The 23991-nt window shown below is 39.4% G+C and overlaps 1 protein-coding gene across 2 annotated transcripts in view; it reads right to left on the bottom strand.

Annotated features, from left to right (window-relative positions):
- slc39a14 (solute carrier family 39 member 14) overlaps nucleotides 1-23991 on the bottom strand; it is a 33304-nt gene that overhangs the window by 4356 nt on the left and 4957 nt on the right. Inside the window, exons 2-7 of one of the 2 annotated variants that reach the window (XM_063897572.1) lie at nucleotides 18910-19262; nucleotides 13672-13849; nucleotides 10682-10851; nucleotides 7451-7573; nucleotides 1127-1297; nucleotides 399-630 (exon numbers count right to left, since the gene is read on the bottom strand). In XM_063897572.1, the coding sequence (XP_063753642.1) occupies nucleotides 399-630; nucleotides 1127-1297; nucleotides 7451-7573; nucleotides 10682-10851; nucleotides 13672-13849; nucleotides 18910-19230 (1195 nt within the window). In that variant the 5' untranslated portion in view covers nucleotides 19231-19262. Of the gene's footprint in view, nucleotides 1-398; nucleotides 631-1126; nucleotides 1298-7450; nucleotides 7574-9056; nucleotides 9227-10681; nucleotides 10852-13671; nucleotides 13850-18909; nucleotides 19263-23991 lie in introns of both variants that reach the window. The other variant, XM_063897574.1, reaches the window with a different exon arrangement.

The raw sequence follows: 23991 nt of genomic DNA, 5'->3' as shown, positions 1-23991 counted from the left end.
CTCCCATTGCAAGTGAATTGGAAAAAGTATTTTTGGGGCCATTGATGTCACGGACTGACACAGAAGTTTTTGTACCACCGTTTAGCCGCTACATGAATTTGCTTCAACGTCCAGCATACTTCCTGGAGTCTTGTGGCAGCCATGCGACTGTGATGTAGCTCATTTGTAGCCTAACGTTAGCTTTTTACTCCTGCCGAATGCATTTACCCTCGAAGAAAATCACAAAAAGGCGTGAATATCTGGAGACTAGTCTGTTGAACAAAATGTGTAAGTATAATAAACGCTTGTTATTTTTTGCAATATTCAAAAATCCAATTAAAAGACCCCTTTGTTTTTTGACACTAACCTCTGGGTTTGGCTTACAAAAATACGTCACCAGTGCACTACTCTTTACTCACCAAGCTCATGGGGGAACTCCTCACACAGGATGGCCACGGAGGTGCTGACGCCCTGAAAGACAGAGGCGGTGAAGGAGGCGCCGATGGCCAAGCCGTCGATGAAGTTGTGCAGGCCGTCACTCAATGTGATCATCCAGGCCAGCGTGCCGATGTCGGAGTAGGACGTCCCCTTCAGCCAATAGCAGCCCCTACCACTGCCGGACCGACCCCCGCTTTCTGGGCTCTGGGAGTCCTGGGAGGAACACAGTGAGGGACACAGAGGTGAATGTGAAATCATGATCAAGGAAGTGTATTACCTTAAGTGCATCTTAAATCAGCGACCGTTATACTGACCCCTCTCCACAGGAAGAATATACGTCTTTGAAATGAGAGCAGCTCAACCGTGGAGTGATGTTCTCCATTTTATCTTTTAGTTTTTGTTATCTGCATAAGTAGTAAGAGGCCTGAAGAGGTTAAACTATGAAGTATTTACCAAATAAATGCAGTTTTGAAAAATGAGTGTATAATCATCTTGCCATGCTCTTAATTATCTTTTAATTTGTTTATTTTTGTACCCAACATATGATGGACTAACCACTTTGTAATGCCATATAAGTCATGTAATCTCTCTTATCTTCTACCTTTATAAAAAACCTTTTTTAGAAGTCACTCTCAGCAAATACATTTCAAATATTAAGTAAAGAAAAACGTGGTCCCATTATGAAAACTTTCTGCCCCCCCAGCCTAACCTGTGGTGTCTGTGCGGGGCTGAGCATGAGCTCACCCTCCTCTGCATCCACTTTGCCCAGGGCCAGACTGCTGGCCTCTCCGTTCTGCTGCAGCTTCTCCTTCTCGCCCTCCACATCGCCGTCAGGTGCCGAGTAACGATCTGCATCCGGGTAATGACTGTGACCATGGCTCTGGGATACAGAGAGACAACAGATATCAGGGACAATACATAATGTATTATTCTTAAATAATATATATAATAGATATTGACGGATCTATTGCTTGTGGATACATTCTTCCTGACAAAAAAAAAATGACCTTGAACTTTATTAAATTGAGAAAAAGAGAAAAAACTGAGGGGCATTTACGCTCAGGTTGTTTTGAACTGAATCAGAAATGCAGCGTTTCTGATCCTTCCACATTCTGTTGTACCACTTGCTCTCGATGGTTTGTTGCCTCACTCAGGAATACACAACAGCTTATAAAGCCATGCAAATGCAAGCAGCCAAAACTTTATTTATACAGCACATTCCATTTCAGGTACTTCACAGAGTGGGGGGCAAGCAAGGAAGTTGCAGAGATAAACACAATATAAATAGCATAGAACCTTGAAAGGTGCCTATTTAAATATAATGTATTATTATTAAAGCAAGGACATGAGTTAAGAATTAAAACACACACTGTCGCTTTGTCTCTGTAATTTATTAACTTTTTAGCTTGCCAGGTTAATAACAGTCCAAAACAAATAGTTTCCAATGAAACACTTCATTCATTTTACATGACTGTTTTTCATTAAACTTGCGTCCTTAGATAACAAAACTTAAATACAACAAAAACGACACTTAACACAACAACTTCGGTAGCCAAACTTTACCTTAGCATAGATGTGTGTGTTTTATTAAAGGACATGTGTGTTCTAATAATATAAATATTAAGATTGGTAAATGAGACAATTCAAAGGCCCAGCAAAACAAAGTAATTTTTTAGATTTGTACTTACATTCAAAACTAAAGTAATTGGTTAAGATGTTCCTGTGATACGCAGCATAAAAGCTAAAGGCAGATTCACCAATTGCACCAACGGCAGAACAGGTAAGGCCTTAAAGGACACATATTTTGCAAATGTTTAGGTTCATATTTGTATTTTGTGCCTCTACTGGGACATGTCTCCATACTCTAATGTTCAAAAGCTCTTTATTGTTCTCATACTGCCTGTGCTGCAGCACCTCTTTTCACCCTGTCTGAAACCAGAGCCCAGTCTGCTCTAATTGGTTAGCTGGCCCGGCTGTGTTGTGATTGGTCAACTACTAAGAGATGTCCCACCACTTACCCTAACAACTACAATGTGTTGGAGCGCTAGCAAATAGAAGCGCCCGAGTGTTACATATTTTAGCCTTAGGAGACCATTTACATGCACAAAAACCTATATAAACACACTACAGGAAAGGGAAAACCCCAAAAAGCATAATAGGGCCTCTATTAAATGCCCCTGATACCCATTTTATGCATGATGGGTTGAGATTCTGACTCATTCTCACATTTCAGCATTACCAGCAGCATTACTCTGGAAACTCTATTGTAAAATGATTTGATCACATAAAAATTCTTTGTTGTCAAAGCAGATAAATTCAGTGTTTTGCTCTCTAACACTTCACCAGAGCAGATATCCTCCCGGAATTCCAGTGAATCAATTATCTTCTGCACACTAAACTACTTAATTACACTCCTCCCAAAAGAGTTAGGGTTAGGGTTGAAATAAACAGGTGTGGAGTTGAATGGGTTTCTTCACAGTGAAGGAAAAGAGCTGACAGCAGCACTTGCAGGTGCTGATATGGGTCAAAAAGTGTGTGTAATAGGATCAGCTTGTAAACGTGTTAGTTGTTAATGAGGTTGCCTGGACCATATGGCTTAAGGCTGACTAACCACAAGGTGGAGCAACTTCCCAGAATCACCCTGTGGTGCATTCACTGCTGCTTTTTGTGAATGAAATCATCCTTATAGAAAGTTCCATTAATGGCAGCAGCTTCAATTTCTCTAAGGAAAGATTCCTATTTTGGGGGAAATATGTTCTGTAAATTCACAAATGTGACTATATCAGTTATCAGAAAACTGTATAAGCAACTGCTACATACATTAACCCTGCTCTCCATAGTGACATCACAATGTAACAATCACCCTTCTATTGGCTAGCGTTCCAACACACTGTACATGATAGGCTAAGGGACGGTCAACAGCTCTTAAGAGGTTAACCACTCACAACAGAGCTGGCCAGCTAACCAATAAGAGCAGACTGGGCTCTGGTTTCAGACAGAGGGTGTAAGGAGGTGCTGCAGCACAGGCAGTATGAGAAAACTAAAGAGCCTTTTGAACATTAAAGCATGGAGACATGTTTCAGTAGAGACATCAATATAAATATGAAACCTGAAAATTAGCAGAATATTTCCTCTTTACCTCTTGTTATTTGCATTTTCCATAAATCTATAATAATGTTTCACTAATGCTGTAATTGTGGGGAGTTCTTTTTTTTACTATTCGCTTAACAAACATGGGAATTGGTGACTTGATACTTTTCAGTAACAAAGTGTGTTTATTCACTGAAATATGACCGGCTGAAGGGAAAGAGTTCAACTTTGTGACGTTAGTCCGTTAGCCAAGTGTGTAAAACCTTCACCCAGTTGATAAATGATTCCTCTGAGTCACATATTTCATTGCGGCAAACAAGGATTTTCTGTTTACTTTTTAAGCATGAACAGCTGAACATTCTTCTCTGAAGGACACGTCAGAATATAGTGGGGAGCGAGCTTACATAATGTTAAGATCCACTTCCTTATAGTGAACTACAGTATTATCATTGCCTCCAGCCCTCTCGTCCCGCCCAACTGGTTAAACCTGACACTGATAAACAGATAATACAAGGAATACCTTAAAGGTGTTGTGAACAAATAATAATCTTGTCTGTTGAACTTCTAGTTAAATATGTTACAACGGATTAGTGTGGGGGATCAACAAATAAAGAAGAAAAATTAAATGAGCAGCGGATTTTAAAACCTCACATTCTTTCCCAAAATAATTTGCTTTGCAATGTTATCTCTCAGTAAGACTCAAATATTTTATTTATATATATATATATATATATATATATATATATATATATATATATATATATATATATATATATATATATATATAGATATGTTTATATATATTAATACATATGTATGTATTAATATATATAAACATATCTATATATATATATATGTATATACAGTGGGGCAAAAAAGTATTTAGTCAGCCACCAATTGTGCAAGTTCTCCCATTTAAAAAGATGAGAGAGGCCTGTAATTTTCATCATAGGTATACCTCAACTATGAGAGACAAAATGAGAAAAGAAATCCAGGAAATCACATTGTAGGATTTTTAAAGAATTTATTTTCTAATGATTGTGGAAAATAAGTATTTGGTCAATAACTAAAGTTCATCTCAATACTTTGTTATATACCCTTTGTTGGCAATGACAGAGGTCAAACGTTTTCTGTAAGTCTTCACAAGGTTTCCACACACTGTTGCTGGTATTTTGGCCCATTCCTCCATGCAGATCTCCTCTAAAGCAGTGATGTTATGGGGCTGTCGCTGGGCAACACGGACTTTCAACTCCCTCCAAAGATTTTCTATGGGGTTGAGATCTGGAGACTGGCTAGGCCACTCCACGACCTTGAAATGCTTCTTACGAAGCCACTCCTTCGTTGCCCTGGCGGTGTGTCTGGGATCATTGTCATGCTGAAAGACCCAGCCACGCTTCATCTTCAGTGCCCTTGCTGATGGAAGGAGGTTTTCACTCAAAATCTCACGATACATGGCCCCATTCATTCTCTCCTTTACACGGATCAGTCGTCCTGGTCCCTTTGCAGAAAAACAGCCCCAAAGCATGATGTTTCCACCCCCATGCTTCACAGTAGATATGGTGTTCTTTGGATGCAACTCTGCATTCTTTCTCCTCCAAACACAACGAGTTGAGTTTTTACCAAAAAGTTCTATTTTGGTTTCATCTGACCATATGACATTCTCCCAATCCTCTTCTGGATCATCCAAATGCCCTCTAGCAAACTTCAGACGGGCCTGGACATGTACTGGCTTAAGCAGGGGGACACGTCTGGAACTGCAGGATTTAAGTCCCTGGCGGCGTAGTGTGTTACTGATGGTAGCCTCTGTTACTTTGGTCCCAGCTCTCTGCAGGTCATCCACTAGGTCCCCCCGTGTGGTTCTGGGATTTTTGCTCACCGTTCTTGTGATCATTTTGACCCCACGGGGTGAGATCTTGCGTGGAGCCCCAGATTGAGGGAGATTAGAAGTGGTCTTGTATGTCTTCCATTTTCTAATAATTGCTCCCACAGTTGATTTCTTCACACCAAGCTGCTTACCTATTGCAGATTCACTTTTCCCAGCCTGGTGCAGGTCTACAATTTTGTCTCTGGTCTCCTTTGACAGCTCTTTGGTCTTGGACATAGTGGAGTTTGGAGTATGACTGTTTGAGGTTGTGGACAGGTGTCTTTTATACTGATAACGAGTTCAAAAAGGTGCCATTAATACAGGTAACGAGTGGAGGACAGAGGAGCCTCTTAAAGAAGAAGTTACAGGTCTGTGAGAGCCAGAAATCTTGCTTGTTTGTAGGTGACCAAATACTTATTTTACCGAGGAATTTACCAATTAATTCATTAAAAATCCTACAATGTGATTTCCTGGATTTTTTTTTCTCATTCTGTCTCTCATAGTTGAAGTGTACCTATGATGAAAATTACAGGCCTCTCTCATCTTTTTAAATGGGAGAACTTGCACAATTGGTGGCTGACTAAACACTTTTTTGCCCCACTGTATATATATATATATATGTATATATATATATATATATATGTATATATATATGTATATATACATACATATGTATTAATATATATAAACATATCTATATATATATATATATATATATATATACATATATACATATGTATTAATATATATAAACATATATATATGTATATATATATTAATACATATGTATATATGTATGTATGTATGTATATATATATATACATATATATATATATACATACATATATACACATATACACACACACACACATTTTATTATTCAATTATTTTAGCACGATTCTATTATTTAAAATGAATGATTTAAATGTAATTATTTTTGGTACGATTACATTTTTGCAAGATTAAGTTAAATTAAAACTGTTATAAGATTCAATGATTTTGTGTAAAATGCATTAGTTTTTTCAGAATTCAGCTATTTAAAAAAGAAAATCTCTTAATTTTGCTACAATTGATTATGGGAATATCATTGGAATTCAGTATTTTCATTTTTGAATATTGGGCAAAATCATATATTTGTATTTCTTTTCTACAGAGCTGTTATTCAAAATATGTTTCCCAGCAAGTGTGGTTAAAAGCTAGAAAATAAAATATTGAAGACTTTTTTTCCCCCGATAAGCATTTAGACTGATAAACTGAAAGACAATGCATCACACACCAATTAATCATTCTTGCATTGATGTGTACAGTCGCCATCTTTTTAAACTAGAATGATTTTGGTAAAATGTTCGTTGTACCCTAGACACAGTTATTTTTTGATCCAATTAAGTCTTGTCTGGCAGAACTTTTTTATCTGTGAGTTGATGGTGCACTATCAAAAACGTGAACAGAGCAGAGTAGGTTCTCCTTGGGAGTCCTGGTTTTATGCTCGCTATACCCTTTTGTGTCATTGTGTGTTGACCTTGGATACAAGCTGTTAAAATGTGCCATAAATTCCAGCTCTGGGAGCCTTGTTTTGTTGAGACTGTAACAGAGATGTTGATTCAGTTTTTCTCCTGTTTATTTTCCTATCTATACCGGTCCACTCCGGACTTAATGTAAAGAAAGACAAGGGGTAAGGCTAAGGGGCTGAACATCTCTAAGCGCTTTAACAATCACAACAGATCCAGCCAGCTAACCAATCAGAGCAGACTGGGCTCTGGTTTCAGACAGAGGGTTAAAAGAGGTGCAGTAGCACAGGCAGTATGAGAACAATAAAGAGCTTTTGGAACAATAAAGCATGGCATTTTGTTTAAAACAGATTAATTAATTAACTTTTTGAATGTCATTTGCAGAATTGGTCATTTTAAAAACTAAGTTGATTATTAATCAGATTCAGTTTGGTTTTGAGTGCACATATACATATTTACCTTATGGGTATTCTTTTTGACAACATAATTATTAACCTACCTCCCATCATTATTATTTATAAATAAAACAACATACTTTATGTCACATCAATCTTTCTGTTTATGTACTCACCCCGTTCTTCTGTTTGAGAAGCACTCTGAGGACCTTCTCAGTGAAGAAGAAGAGGTAAAAGCCAGCGAAGACCATCGCTGATTTGGACACGTAGAAATCCACCATGGGGTCAAAACCAAAGGCCTAGCATTGCAGGAAAGAGATGATATCAGTTTGTGATAGTTATTTGAAGTAATGAGCAAGATAGACAATACATCCAATAACATCCAACAGCCGACTAAAGCTGACGTTTTAAAAAAAAAAGACTGGCAGTTGCCTTCTTATATGATTCATACATTAAGTTGTATTCATCTTATTTTTATTCATTTTTAAATGATTCTGATACTCACAGCGGCATCTAAACTTGGAAACATGTAAATAATTAATGAAAAAAGGTAATTGTCTTCAATCTGGCAGACACAACCCTTCTATTTTTTCTGTGAAAAGATGCAATACATTTCACAACAGGTGTAAACCTGGCCATGGTGGGTTTGCCCATTGACTAAACGACATTAAAAGCCATAACAGACGCTTTCCAATACTTGTGGGTGACACCAATCCTAAAGTAAGCCTAGAGTTTGAACTTTGCTTAAACATGCACCTAAGCTTCCCTCGTTACTGATCAAATTTAATTAGGGTACATTTTAAATGATAAATACATCTATAAAGGCTTCTGTAGGACTATAGCCATATTTACTTTTAGTAAGGTTTCTTAGTGTTAAGGGTTTACATACATTTCAGACACTTACATTGGGATTATTGTGCAGCATATATCATAATCATGTCAGCTTTGATGTAAGGGATAAAGCATAAGGCTGATGTGTTTTTTTTGTCAGTTCTATATATAACCCTAGCAAAAGCATCCATTCCCCTTGGCGTTTCACTGAATTTATTGCAATAAAACCTGTGATTTAGATTAACATTTTATCTGGATTTCTAGTAGTGGACCTGCACAAAATAGTCTTAATTGGTAAAAAAAGTTTTAAAAAACCAAAAAGACTTGTTATAAAATGATAATGATGTATTTACTATGTGAAGAAAAGTATGCTGGTCAGATGAGACGACATTTTTACCTTTTGTCCCTCAAGGAGAACTCTGTCTGGCCCAAACACAAGGGGGTTGAATACATATGCACACTTATATTTAATTCATCAGAATTGTTGTGTGATTAACAATAAACAAATATTTTAACATCTTTGGGCCTCCATTTAGATTATTTTGTAGAACTGGCAACCAATGTACTGGGGATTGGTCCCCATGCGAAGGACCCGGGTTCGAATCTGGCTTGGGACCTTTTGCCATGTCATCCCCACTGTCTCCTCCATTCAACACTGTCATTTAATAAAAAGCACTGGTTTCCCAAATAAAATCTTTTTTTTAAAAAGGAACATTTAGCATTTTCAAAGTGTTAGGCATGATGTGTACATCAAATGATAAAGTGTTTTCAAAATTAGCTTACATTTCAGGTTTGATTGCAATGAAATAGGAAAAACACCAAGGGGGGTGAGTACATACAGTTTAAACCTCTCTCTATTTTATTTACGCATACTAATCATCCTCTGTCTTTAACTGCATAGCGACCCTGCACTGTGATGCATGAAGTGAGTCACGGCAGCAGCGACACTACCTCTGGGATGAGCTGAAACAGCGCGTTGGAGTAGAGTGTGCCAATGGCCAGGGCTATGAAGAAGAGCAGCAGTCGCTTGTAAAAGGTTTTCCTCATGAAGGGCACCACGCTTGCCCCGACCAGCGAGCACAGAGAGATCAGTGTCACACACAGGATCCCATAACCCCACACTGATCAACGGGGAGAGTGGGCGAGACGAAAAGAAAGACAGAGAGGTAATTAGTTGAGAACCAGGTTTTTATCAGATTAGTCACCAGGGTAAGGAACAAAGAACACCCGCTAGTAAACACCCTGAAAAGAAAAGAAGAATTGAATGAAATCAACCTGAGAAAACAATGAGATCTTTTTAAAGACACCGGAAACACCTCCTTTCATTGGCATCTGTTGTCCTTTGAAGCAGTCATCAAACCCCATGTGTATTGATAGAGAGGGGAAGTGATTAAGGTGAAATTACAGTTTACTTGCACACACACACACGGACCCACACACTCACTATTGTCCTAGTCCACTGGGGTGCATCTGTCCCTCTATGCTAGCCCTCAGGGTAAACACTAGCCATCACTGCAGCTCCAAAAGGGGGCAAATGAACTTTAAATAACCAGTGAGAATGGAGCATTCCTAACGAGGGGACGCCTTTCAATGTGAAGGACACTGATGTTGCGCCCCGGCTGCCGTGGATTGTGTTAAACAATCTGAAATTATGAGCCACTAGAATGTGGGTTTTCAAGAGACATGCTGCAGCGGGGGAAAAAAGGGAAAAGGGGGGACTGTCTTTCCAAAAAATGGTACAGATACAAACACAAAGTTCACACAAACAGAAAAGCACCACCAGATGATCGGTGTTGGAAGAGTGAAACCAAAAGGCCGAGCACAGTACAGGGAAACAGTACAAAGGCAGTAAGGAGAGGAAACTTCTGAGATAGCAAGTAGCGCTTGGCCAAAGTTACACTAGTTTCATAAACAGCAGTGTGGTGCTAGAGTGAGTCAGAGGCTTTCAACCGTGTTTTCTAAATTTTATTTGGAAAGTAAATTGTATGACCCAAAACATTTACATTAACAGAAACATGTATAAAGTTGACCAATGATCCCTGTCACTGTAAATGAACCTATAATTGAAGTTTTATTGCCTTGTTTTATCCCAAAATTCCTTCTGATATAACTGCAGATCTGCTGTTAGTTAGCTAGCTAACATAGCTAACCTAGTCATTTCAAATATACTGACAAAACACTTACAGTTAAGAAACAGACTCTGCCGTGACCGATGGCCAACTTCATAATCCTGTAAAGTTGTGTTTTTCTAAATGCTGCACATGTTTTGTTTCTGCGTTTTTATTATCATTGTTACGTGTCTAATACTGTGATATGTAATTGTAAAGCGCTTTGAGCACCTGGAAAGGCGCCTAAATAAATCCAATGAATTATTATTATCATTTTTTCAAAGTGCAGCCTGTTTCACTTAATCGAAAAGTTTTGGGCCGTTGAGCGAGTTTGCACCTGTAAGCCACCGTAAAAATGGGATGTGAAAAAATGTAAAAATGTAAAAATAAAAGATGTAGATGTAAATGTGGATGGATGGATGGATGGATGGATGGATGGATGGATGGATGGATGGATGGATGGCAAACCTCTGGCAGGAGCTGCAGGATGGCAGTGGAGAACAGCGTGCCAATGGCAAGAGCGATGAAAAAGGTGAGCGCGTATTTCATATAGCGCGTCTTCATCAGGGGCATGATGAAGACTCCGGTGAGGGAGAATAAATTGATGATTGTGACGCTCAGGAAAGAAAAACCCCACACTGCAGTGGCAGGAAGGTTGGATGGAAGAGGAGGGTATAACATTAAAACATGCACATATTATTTATGTAAAGCTTGTAAAGATACGCCAGTAGACAAGTGCTTTAACTTTGTGGTTCTCAACTCAACATTTAAGACACTTCAAGTGGTTATAAGATGATTACCTAGTTCAATTCTAGTCAAATACTGTATGGTTTTTCATTCTTATGTGTATTAAACTATTTACATGGGGTTACAAGTGGCTTTTAAGGGTCAAAAGCCAGAAAAGATTGGGAACCACTGCTTTAACAAACACCTGTAAAAACAAAATAAGGTTAGTGAACATTAGTTCAAACATTTTCTGTCATTTTAGGCAGAAGAACCTGTGACGTTTATGGGAAAGAAAGATAAGAGAGATATTTGACCAATGAGATGCTGTGTAATTCTGTACCTCCTCACAGCTATAAAAGGAGACAGAATCTAGTTTAAGAGGGTTTGTGGTAAAGCAAAGGAAGACTTCTATAAAAGATCAAAGTAAAAGTTTGCTTCAACTTTTAAATTACTATCAAAATGTCGCGCCTGGGTTATTTACATCTCAAATGTGGCCTGTGCAGCGCTAACCAACATCTCTAATTGGTCCATTTTCCACCTTGATCAATCTCGATCAACTCAATCAATAGTTAATTTAACTATCTATTAATTGGGAACAATACACAAATAAGGCCTGGCACTCACACACACGTGACGGAAACTCATTCTACTATCACATCAAATTCCGTACTTAACACTTTAGGTTCTTTCATGTTTCTTTATAATTCCCATAAAATGACCTGAAGTTATTAAAGTTATAAGAAACTAGAGAACTCTTCAAAAGAGATGAAAGTAAAGCAGTTTTGAGGGGCATTTTTCTTTAGATTTGTAAATAATTTTTTGTTTTTGTTTATCCTTATATTTTACTATTTCTTATTGTGTATATTTAAGTATTGTCTCTGTGTTTCTAATGCTGCTGGAACAAAAGAATTTCCCAAATTGGGATCAATAAAAGTCATATCTATCTATATCTATCTATCTAACAGTATATTAAGATAGCTGCTAGGCATGGTGTCAAAATGATAAACAGCAGACATTAGCAAAGATAATATTAGCTTCAACACACTCAAAGAGGTCAAATTGTGCCGTTTTTGTGAGGGGGATATGTTTGACTTGTGATGCGTTTCCACAGTAAATACGATCTGATGTTATCCAAACAAAAAAAAGGGGTTGCAAAAACATCACATTTAGGTAATGAGAAAAGATCAAGACATCGGAGTGAGAGAGTTGAGTTTCCATGGCTTCCGCCTCCCTGCTGCTGGCAGACCTTCACAGCCAAGGCAAAGGAAACAGCTCTCAGGCCAAAATAAGCCGTCTACAAGGGCAAGTGTGAGGCCAGCTGAGGGTATGAGAGGGTGATAAGGAAAAACAAATCTATCAGTGGAAGCGGAGAGATAAAGCCAGAGCTCCGGGGCACCAACCTATCTCTCTCTATCTGAAGAATGAGCAGAGTATGGTTAAACTTACTGAAATGTGCGAGTTGGTTTACCATGGCTATTATGGTTTTACATAGTGATGTCACTATGTTGCGGAAATAAACAAAGGGTTAGGGTACTCTCTCTGGAGGAACTTTGGAATTTTAGCCTATGCAGACCATTCACACGCACACAAAACCTGTATAACGATCTGCAGAAAAGGGAAAATCAAAAAAGCAGAATAAGGCCTCTTTAAGCATTGCTGCTTTTTGACAATCGAGGGCAGGACAGTTCTCCAAGTCTATCATCAGCTAGCGTCTTTTGGGAGCCACACACTGCAATTCCAATTAAGTTTTGTATCAACACTAGCCCTTGTTAAATTGGGTGGAGATACAAAAATGACTTCCAGGGCTCGCAAGCACGTCCTAAGTGGTATGTTTAGTAAGCGGATGACCGTATGGAGTGACAATGAGTCAGCAGCCAAGGAAAATGTGTGGCAGGGATGAATTCCTGTCCCAATGTCTTTACCTGGAGGACATCTCTGCTGACAATCTGATATGCTGACTGAGGCACGATTTCAGAGTATAACAGGATGAGTTGGTTTTGTAGTCAAACTGAGAAATGCAATCTGAGCCTTGGCCAACTGTGCTAGCTTGTTTTGGCTTTCATCTCCTTTGGGGACATCATGATAGCACTGGTCTCCAGGCAACAATACACACATTTTGGAGCTGTAAAAAGAAATAGAACCAACTGCAAAGTGTTTTACCAACAGACAACACAAATGCCATTACGTACAGTTAAAGGATAAGGCTGCTTTTTCCTTGAGTCAACAACTTCATTGGAAAGACCAAAACTAATATTATAAAAGGGGCCCTAATATGCACATTTCCAGGTTCATACGTTGTGCCTCTACTGTGACGTGCTTTAATATTCATAAAGCTTTTTATGCCGGCCGGCTTTGTTGGGATTGGTCAATCACTTAGAGATGTACTACAATGTGTTGGAGCCCTAGCCAATAGAAGCACCAATAGTCACTATGTTACCGAAGTAAACAATGGGGTCAAATGGAGGCGTTTCAGGCAGCGGGGGAATGTGTGGGATTTTAGCCGTTGCTGACCATTTACATGCACTAAAAGCTATATAACACACTACAGGTACAAAAAATACGTTAGTACGCTGATTTCATTGTAAGTTTTGGTCTTTTCATTGGATTTGTTGTTATCCTATCAATTGTCAGAATGCAACTTAAGGAGCTAAATAAACATATGCTGATTGTTCTTGAGACGGAAAAATAGCTAACATTTTCGTATTAAAGATAAGTAACAAATCCGTGCTCACCTTCGCCGTCTGTTGGCCTGGGGGAGGGCTCGATGATGGACTCCTCCTCTTTTTGAGCTCTGCAGGATCCAGCATCAAGCTGCTGTAGCATGGTGGGGCACAGCTCCTGTAAGCCCTGCCCATCCAGCCGCGACTGCTCGCCTATGCTGTAAATGGCCAGCGTGTCTGCAGCCAAGCACTGGAAATGAAGAAGTCAGCCAGTTAGCCTTAAGAAGTTATGATTTTATTTTAAACTATTGTTTTAGCCGGGCTTAGGGATTAACAGATTGCATGTTACATTTCTAAAATATTGGGATTGTTAGCAGGATTGCAAGGTAAAACAGCATATAGTGTTTGTTGTAAAAGGATCAGATCTGATTTATTTTAAAGTAAGCCGTACTGTTCTGTAGGCTAATACTTTGAGTGTGAATCTATAATGGCTGAATTCGCTTTATGTTTTTCACTTTCTTTGGTTCATTTGTTCTTTTTTTTTATTCAGTAGTGAACCTATATGTTCAGAAAATAGTGTGTGAGCTTACCTGTATTAGACTGAAAAGGATCGAGGGTGTACAAAAGTAACAGAAAGTAATCAGGTAACTTTTATATTTTGATACTAAGATAGGGTTACTTATATTATTATAAATTATTACTTATACACGTTTTATTTTTAAAAGTTAATTAGTAGTTTTAGCTGAATATTTCTTTAATGTAACCCTGCCTCTCCTGGTTTTAGATACTGTACTTGGAAAAATTGGTCATTTTGAATTTCTCAAGCAACAGCAACTAAAGGTTCTCTGGTTCCAGCTCGATTAGAGAAGAAAAACACATCACATTAGGCTTTGGTGTATTTGAGGAGCCACTCGTCGCATAATTTAAAAAAAATAGTAAGATAATTCAGTTTTGAAAATAAGTGTTTGATTAATTACCTTAACCGACCCAAACCGTGTATGTTTTCTGCTTCTTTCATCAAATCTATATACGTTTAAATAAAGCTAGAAATTGATATTAATTCCTTATTTTGCTTTCAAATCGTCTGTAACCCTTAAGATGTTATCCTAAAGATAGCTTTCTAAAATATATTAATTTTAGGTATCCAACCTTAAAAGTCACATTGAAAAGTCAAGAGATACTGTATGGTAAATAATATTTCATTTCCACATTGGAAAGCTGAAACACAAGAGGTGCTTTTGACAACAGCAGTTTATGTATTCAATATGCTATGTTTGTTTTTTATTGTATGTATGAGTGTTTGGCGCTGAATTGAATGTGTTCGTCCACTAACTTTATTTTTTCCTTTGTATCGACTCTGTCCCTTCTCTCTCACTGTAGTTTGACCTGCTGTACTGCTCATAAAGGATTTCCAATCATGATTATAAACTGTTCTCAGAAAAACACCATCAATCTCACTGTGGCATCTGTGAATACTGGAATGCCGCCTCCGAAAGGTAACTACAGGCGACACGTGACTAAACGGAAGCAGAACCTTAGTTGGGAGAGCAGTGGCAGTTATTGGCTGCTTTCAGAGTCTCACACCTTAACCAAAACAGGAACGGCCCATGTTTGTATTGTATGACAGCAACGGTGTGACTCCATTGCAAACGTCTGACCTTAACCTTTTGTTCCATTTCATTTCTCAGAAGTGCTAATAACTTAGCCACCATCACTCAGGGTAAGTCTATTCAAAAGCAGATCAGCAAGTGAGTCAATCATAGACGACACTAAGCATGGGACTATGCAAAGTATTTCAGCTATTTGGCACCGGTGGCTCCTGCTTCTTCCAGGCGGGACTTAAGCTGGATTTACCCAGTCTGCTTCAGAGTGTGGCAGGGAATGTGGGGCTCCACCCTAAGTGTTCAAACTGCTACCACTTCCTCGGAAAAAACGGTGAATACTCAAAAGGCTATGGAGACACCCCATGGTGGATACAAGAACACCCCAACATGGTCCTTTTTGTAGTAGGGATCTCTTAAATGTTACAAAACATTTAGAGATTTAGAAACACCCAGAACTGAGATTAATTTTACTTTACTGGCTATAAACTATATTTTTTTGAACTTTTACTGTATGAACCTCCCTTGTTTGTTAAGGCCTTAAAGAGGTGGTCGTAACACTGGCAACACCCTTTGCCAGTGTGTGTTCGGTATCCGTCATCGCTCTTTATCTCAAGCTATATACAATTTTAGAAATGTTTTTTTGTCCATCTGCTTAATGGCTACAGAATGTTTGAATTTACCAGCCATTCATAAATATTACCATCGTTTTTTGTGTTTAGTGAGTGGCGAATATCAAGAGCCGTTTATTCCTATACCATGTTTTACCAACATTTGGCAACACCAATTCTGGTAATATAATGTTAGGGTTGGGCAAATCCAAGCGTTTCACAGTGTCTAGAACCGCTGTACGTTGCATCACTGCCAAGAACAAGGAGAAAAATTCTGTAAGAAACAAACCTGGGCGTGGTCGTAAGCGCAATATTTCAAGAACTCTAGAGAGGAAAATGGTCAGAGATGTCAGCAAGAAGCCCCGGACATCTGTCAAGATGATTGTTATTGACCTGGCCTCTTCTGGAGTTGATGTTTCAAGGAACACAGTTGTGAAGCCTCTCCATCGTGGTGGGCTTCAGGGTCATCGTCCCAGAAGAACCCCTTTACTCAAAGAGCGGCACATCGAAGCCAGACTGAGGTTTGCCCATGAACATTTGAAAGGTAAAGATGAGTTTTGGAAGTCTGTGCTTTGGTCTGATGAGATTAAACGGGAAAATGTTGGGCACATGGATGTTCCGAAGAAACGGAGAGGCCTTCAACCCAAAGAACACAGTTTCGAGAATTAAAAATTGTGGTGGGAGCATCATGCTGTGGGGCTGTTTTGCAGCCTCAGGCACAGGGAGCCTTGTAAAGTTGTTCGGGTGCATGGCATCATGAAAAAAGTTTTATGGGATAATATGCAGAAATCTGCTCTGTCAGAGTGATCATTGGTTTAAGAACAGCGACAATGTCCTCTGCTGTGCCCCACTGTGATGTGGATAGCTCCAGGTCACGATCGGACCGTTTGCTGTCATCTGTGAGCACGGCTGAAACTGGCCCCTTCTGTTCGATCAAGCGATCGAGCATCAAATAAACAGAGTTCCAACGGGTGACAACATCCTGCATCAGTTTATGCTGAGGAACATTCTGTTGTTTCTGTTTATCTTGAAGTGCTGTGGTGGCCTTTGCGCTTTTTTTGAAATGAGAAACCAAGCGCCTTGCAGCAGCAACAGTGCGGCAAATGGGGTCCTGCTTCAGAGCGCTGTTTATGCAGAGTTGTAATGTGTGGCCCGCGCAGCGCACCCCTTTCATATTTCCCCAGGAGGGCTGCTGGACCAACTGGTTGGTGCACGCAACCATGTTTGCTGCGTTGTCATGCACCACAGAAACGATCTTGGTACTTGTCCCACTCGCAAATGATCTCCGTCAGTTCTCGTGCAATGTGATCGGCTGTTTGACTGTCCTCCATTTTTTTTGTTTCTAAAACAAAACTCTCCAGTCGCCAATCTCCAGTGATGAAATGTGATGTGACTGTGAGATAAGCCTCCATCTGAAGCGAGGTCCAGATATCAGTTGTGAAACTGACAGCTTCACAGTCCTGTATTGCCCTGTATATCTCTGACCGTGTCGATAGATATTTTGTGTGCACGATATCCATCACCGTAGCACCTTAGCTCTTGTAGGGACGGTGTAGCCTGGCTCAAGTGTGCGCAAGAGTTCTTTAAATCCCCCACCCTCAACAATGCGCACAGGCCTCATATCAAGTGCCACAAACTCCGCAATCTGTTCAGTAATTTCCCTTTTTCTCTTCTCTGAAAGTGGTGATCTCAAATCAAGTTTTTTTGCGTTAATCTCGGGGGCCGCCGCTGATGCAGACGTGCCGGCTGAGTTGTCGTCATGACACTGCGGGTGTAACTGTAGATGATAGAATAATGTAACAATAATATTTTAATGCCTGCATTGATAAAAGAGTGGTAGAACTGTTTGTTTGTTTGTAAAGTTAACAAGCCTTACCCGCTTCAAATGATATGCCATGTTGGTTGTCGTCGTGTGATATGCAAGAACCTGCTCACACAACTTACACTTCACTTTCTTCCGGTCATCTTTAACCTTTTCAAAATAGTTCCACACTTTTGATGTCTTTTTAGTAGCCATTGTGAGCCAATAAATCCGTAAACACTAACAGTCCTTTGTGCTGCTCACCTGTGCTCATTTGGATTGCGCAACTGCAGTGGGTGTGATTTATTAATACCGTAATAAGCTAAGACTACCAACGAACAAATCATTGGAACTCTTTATTAACATAAAATAGACAGATTTTGCATTAAAATAGGCTTTTATATAACAAAAAAAGATATTCTATGTAACAATTAATGCTCGGCAGCCGCGGGCACCCCATATAGTCAGAATGGTATGGTCTTTGTTGTACAACACAATTAAACGAAGATTCGACTACGAGGTTCATAGTCGAATCAGACCTCTCCGAATCGAATCGTCGAATAGTCGAATATTGGAGGTCAGCCCTAGTTAGGTTGTCACTGATTCGTCCAACAAGACAATGACCCAAAGCACACATCGAAATTGGTCCAACAGTTCCTGAAGGATACCAAAACCAAGGTCCTGGAGTGGCCCGCAGAGAGCCCTACTTTTACTGAATAAACCCAACATCAAACGAACATGAGCTAACACAGATCGGATTTGACTGAATTTAGACCAGGTCCAACATCAGTTTGGGACAACCTTGAAGAAAGTCCACGTCAGGAGAAGGGTACTCTGAATCAAGCTTTGTATTCAGCAGTAAGTCCCAGGAATTAAACGATCTTTCAATTGACAAGAAAAAAATTACAATTACAAAAAAAGAAGAAGAAAGGGTTTTGAGTGGTGGCCAGAAAACAAAGACATTTGGACTATTTTCTGACGTTTTCCAGATTCAAAGACTGATTCAAAGTAAAGGCATAACAGGGAATAGTTGTGTGAGTAATCGTCAACGATTGACTGTAGTCTCAGGTTCAGGTTATTTATTTGTACCCGTAGGTAGATTTAGTTTGCAGATAAAAAAGACAAGGGATCCATCCTGACACACTCTAAAAACAAACACAGACACATCTCTAATAAAATACACCCTGCTCTGTCAAATCTCGAAACATTTGAAAAGAAAAACACCAGTACAAACATGGACATTCAAAATTCATAAATAAGTAAATAAATAAAGTTATTGTGATTATTTTTTTCTCACCTTGGAGCTGTTGGTTTTGGGGGGCGTGGTTGTTTTAGGTGGCTCCGGCACATTGGTGCTGATGTTGTCCCCCTCCGCCTGACCCTGGCTGAGCAGGGCCAGCAGGGAGCGCAGCTGGGGCACCGTGATGGTGCTGTTGTCTCCATAGCGAGACAGCAGGTCCTGCAGCACCTGGGCAGGGGACTGTGTCTGACCTTCCCCCTGACATGTCACTAGGCCAAAGGGGCAGAAAAGGACAGCCAGGGCCAGAACAAACATCGGCATGGACTGGGGGTGGGTGATGGTCACAGAGGCACAGCCATGAGGTGACCGGATAAGCATGGCTTCTTCACCGGCTGGGGGACGTTGATGACCTGAGGGAGTCGAGCAGAAAAGAAATAGTTGAATCAAACTTTTAAAACAATGACAAAAAATAATGCTGTTTACTCTACACAGAGGCAACTAGAGCTCAGTCTGTAGGGACTTGGGTTAAAGACAAATGGTTGCTGGTTCAGGTTTAGATTGGACCAGAGTGTAGACTGGTTGCTGAAGGTGCCAATACGAGGTGTTCTTTAGTAAAGCACCAACAATGGCAGACCTGATACTTCTTCATGCAAAGCGTTTTAGTAATCTCATTTTCAGGTTCATATATGTATCTTGTGCCTCTACTGTGAAATGTTTACATGCTTTAATGTTCAAAAAGTCCTTTATTTGTATTGCTTTGAATGGTTAGCTGGCAGGCTGTGTTGTAGTTGGTCAACCTCTTAGAGATGTCCTGCTCCTAAGCACATACAATGCGCCCACAAGTGTTACGTAGTGATGTGGCTATGTTCATAGGTAAAGAAAGGAGTCCAATGGAGGAGTTTAAAGGTGGGGGGGATAGAAATTCCCTGAAACTTTGGGATTTTAACCTTTGCAGACAACACATTACAGGAAAGGGAAAATCCTAAAAAGTATAATAAGGCCTCTTTAATGATTGCATGTGTATAAGTCCTGTTTGTGCACGTGTATACTATTTCTGATTTAATGTCAATAACAGAGTTATAATAATAGCGTTAATAAACGTTTTGGGGGAATTATGTCTCCTAAATATCCTATAACGAAGCATTGAATATAAACAACTTTGTTTGCAAAAAAGATCCTAATACCTTTGTTGCAAAATGGTGGTTTTACCCATCTACACACAGTTATAAAAAACATTGCATGGTTAAAAAAGTAAATTATAGCCTAATTTATGCTGATCAACTAATAAGTCATGACAAGTTGAAGAAAAACTTGCTTCCCATTACTGGTACTCCAGAAAAATAATTGTGGGTGAGAACCATGGTCTGTATACAGTGTGCTCAGAACTGGAAAAAGGGAGCATTGAAACTCTGCTAGTAAGGACTGATTTTTATTTTCACAATGCATTGTGTGAATTTTCAAGTAGAAAAGGGGGTGACCCTATAGCACATGAAACCCCTAAAGTTGTCAAAGACCCACTGTTGGACCGTTGCCTGAGGTACAAAGCACACAGAGGGAGGGGGAGACTGGTGGGATAAACACAGCCTTCAATTACACACAATTACACACAATTGCATGCAATTACAGCACACATTCACCTCACAAAACACCAATGTAACCCAGTAAAGGAACACAGTAACACTTTTAAACACAACATGCTCCATTATTCATACTACCTGATTGAATATTTTCACTTCAAAGTGATTTCAGCTTTTATTATATTGGGTTGTTAGGAACCCCGTTTCAATTCACGCACAGCAGGATTACAAAAAAATCCTTTCATAAATCAGCAAATTTGTGAGGGTGGAAAAAAAGTATGCAAGCATTTCAACTGCATGCATTTTAGCCATCTCCAACACAAATTTCAAATGCTCACAGCACACACACACACGTGGAAAACATTTACGTTTCAGTGTGCCTCCACACACAGAGCACCGATTCATTACAGTGCACCCTGCAGGTCCACACGCAAGAGTGGGCTGAATAAACACTGCCATTCATTTTTGTATGAAGAAACGCTCCCTACAGAGCCTCTAATGATAGCTGGGTGCGTCAGCCCACAAGTTACCAGGGAGCAGCGGTGGAGTCTGGAGGAATAGGGGGTGGAAAAGGAGGAAGAAATGCCTGAAGAAAGCAGCAAGCTCCTCAGAAGACCAGTGGACTGTAGAGGAGAGAGATAGACGGGTAAAACGGAGGTTACGATTCACCGGTGGGGGGGAAGAAATAGGAATAGGGGAGCAGGAAAGAAATGTGACATGGCAGCTGCCATCTCACATGTTCTGTATTCATTCTACCGTGGACTTTTTCAAATTCCACTTAAGCCACAGAGTCCAGCACTGAGCCAAACCCACACCATTCCTTTTCTAAAATCGGCAATGAGCTTTCTGTGTTAATCCTAAATAAAGAAATGGCAGTTTAGTTAGGAATCTGACAGGGATATACTGCAACTGCACATGGCAAGCCAATATAATCAAGTGTCTGTTGCTGAGGGCTTAGGAACTCCAGAAAAGTTGTTTGTAAAGCAAGCAGAGCTGAAATAAAATAAGACAGCTTTTAAATACTGCTGTGATGCCCTTGAGCAAACATAACTTTAAAATGTGTCTGCCTTCTCCTTCATGTAATATGCATTTACTCACTAACTTGTTCGCTCTCTGAGCTAAGGAGACAGAGAGAAGACTCTCCTTTTCAATAAGTCAACCTCCACCAATGAACTGTATCCTCTTCTACTTGCTTGAATTTATTCTTCTTCAGACGTATCTTTAGCTTCATTTTTTTGTCCTTCCCCTGCACTTTGCTCTTAAAAAAACCTTGTAAAAGTTAGAGGAGCTCTGAACCTTAACCTCCTTTCTTATGGCTGCTATTGATACATAGGTCAAAGTCAGGAGTAAGAAGGAAATAGCATCATGACAAAATATGGAAAATATGATAGACATATGTTTGACCTTTATTAGAATAGCTCTAGTTTTTTCGAGTATAACAATCTGAAATGAAAATTATTGTTGCAGCCTTTGTGCAATAACAGATCATATTCTAATACAGTCCAGAATCCCTTGTGCTCATTCTCAGGTTTCATATTTGTATGTTGTGCCTTTATTGGGACATGTCTCCATGCTTTAATGTTCAAAAAGGTCTTTATTGTTCTCATATTGCCAGTTTTTTCACCCTCTGTCGGAAACCAGAGCCCAGTCTGCTCTAATTCGTTAACTGGCCTGCTCTGTTGTGATTGGTCAACCGCTTAGAGATGTCCTCCCCCTTAGCCTATCATGTACAATGTGGACTTTGGGATTATAGCCTTTGCAGACCATTGACATGCACATTAAAAACACTACAGGAAAGGAAAACCCCCAAAAGCATAATAGGGCCTCTCTAATGAAATAACAGATGGAAATGAGCGGGTGAGGGTGAGTTAGTTAATATTTCCGATGCATTGGATTTGAATTAATATACGTAAATGTATCAAACCTGTTTTTCTATACCTGTTGCATAATATGGCATCCGTTTCTCTGTGATGCAAAGCAATGTCAAAATACATCTGATAACCCTGGTCCTTTGGTGGTGTTCAGCACATTATTATGGACAAGGCATTTACATCAATGGGACTTATGTGGTTATAAAATATTAAACACACAACCCTGTGTTATTAGTAGAGTCACATCACCCAACCTACCTCAAATTTCCCAGTTTGGGATTATTAAAGTACTTCTTATTTTTTCTAACCAATGTGTACGAGTCGACTAAATGCTCTGCCATACACTATACACAGGAGTTGTCTAACCATGAGCCCTACTTGTTGCCCTCCAACATGCCTCTGGCTCCAGGAAATCAGCCAGAGGATAAGTGATATGGCACTAATCCACATTTATTTTTTACTAAGAGAGAGAGGAGAGGCAAGGTGAGGGACGAAATGTTTAGCAGAGGCAGCAGCACATGGGTAAAACACAATGACAGCCATGCCCTGGATAAACATTGACCTTTTGATTACATTTATGAACTGCTTTGTTGCAATTTCATAAAGGATTGCTTCTACATACACAGGTCATAAAGGGTATGTTAGCCTGTATCATTACATTACACACACATGACATTGAAATAAAAGCAGTTAAAACAACCAAAGTGATAAACAATTTGATCGATTGGGAAATATCAGGGTTTATGTGAAATGTGGGAAACAATATGCAAACTAAAATACAAGTGGGAACACATCAAGTTAAGTCAGTAATCTGCTGCTAAACTGTCATTGATATGGTTTGCAAATGATCTACTGAGAAAATAGACCAATTACTGTATGTGTTACTTTGTTAAGCTAACTTCATGTTCTCGATAAAACATTAGTGATGGTGATCAATAGATGAAACCCTCTTTATTGTCAGCAGCATTTAACCCATCCTAAGCCTTGCTTAAGGGCAAGGACAGGAGTTGAATTGGGACTTCTGAAAGTTACAGTCAACACTGCATATTGTTTTAGTTCGGTTCAGGGTCTTGCACCGGCAACTTTGCAATTCCCAGTCCAAGCCCCTACTGACTGAGCTGCTGCCTGATAATAATTGTAGTTACTATAAAAGCTACTGTTTCTTTTTAAAAGCATTTGTTCTTCTTTAGGTATGTCGTACAGCTCATCGTCTGTCAAAATAAGCTTATCAGTATTTAAGGTTTATTCAAATGATTCTGACTGAAGGTTTCTATTAAGTTTTCAGTTCTAAAACTTCTCAAGTACTTTCTGCTTTTTTCTTTTAAAAACCCCTGACTATAAAAAAAATGTTGAGTCAGGGGTTTGAGTTTTGAAAGTCATATCGATATCACTTTCAGATATAGAATCTGCTTATTCAGCAAATAGCAAGATAACCAGTGACAAGGAGAGTTGTTAAACCCTATTATAGGGTTTTCTGTTTCTTTTAGTGTGTTATATCTTTTTTTGTGCATGTTAATGGTCTGCAAAGGATAACATCCACCCTCCAGAGTCTCTAGTCCTTATTTTGCTGTGGAGAGTATACAGGTCCAAACTGCAAAGCTAACAGTAAACACTGAAGGAGCAGAATCCTTCTTCACTGGCAGACCTTTGCCTTGGTCTCGGTGTGGCTGCGGTCCAATTTAAACAATACA

This window comes from Eleginops maclovinus, chromosome 12 (genome assembly GCF_036324505.1).
Source record: "Eleginops maclovinus isolate JMC-PN-2008 ecotype Puerto Natales chromosome 12, JC_Emac_rtc_rv5, whole genome shotgun sequence".
NCBI classification, from domain to species: Eukaryota; Metazoa; Chordata; class Actinopteri; order Perciformes; family Eleginopidae; genus Eleginops; species Eleginops maclovinus.
The sequence above is the reverse complement of the archived record's forward strand: the minus strand, read 5'-3'. Positions and strand labels throughout refer to the sequence as shown.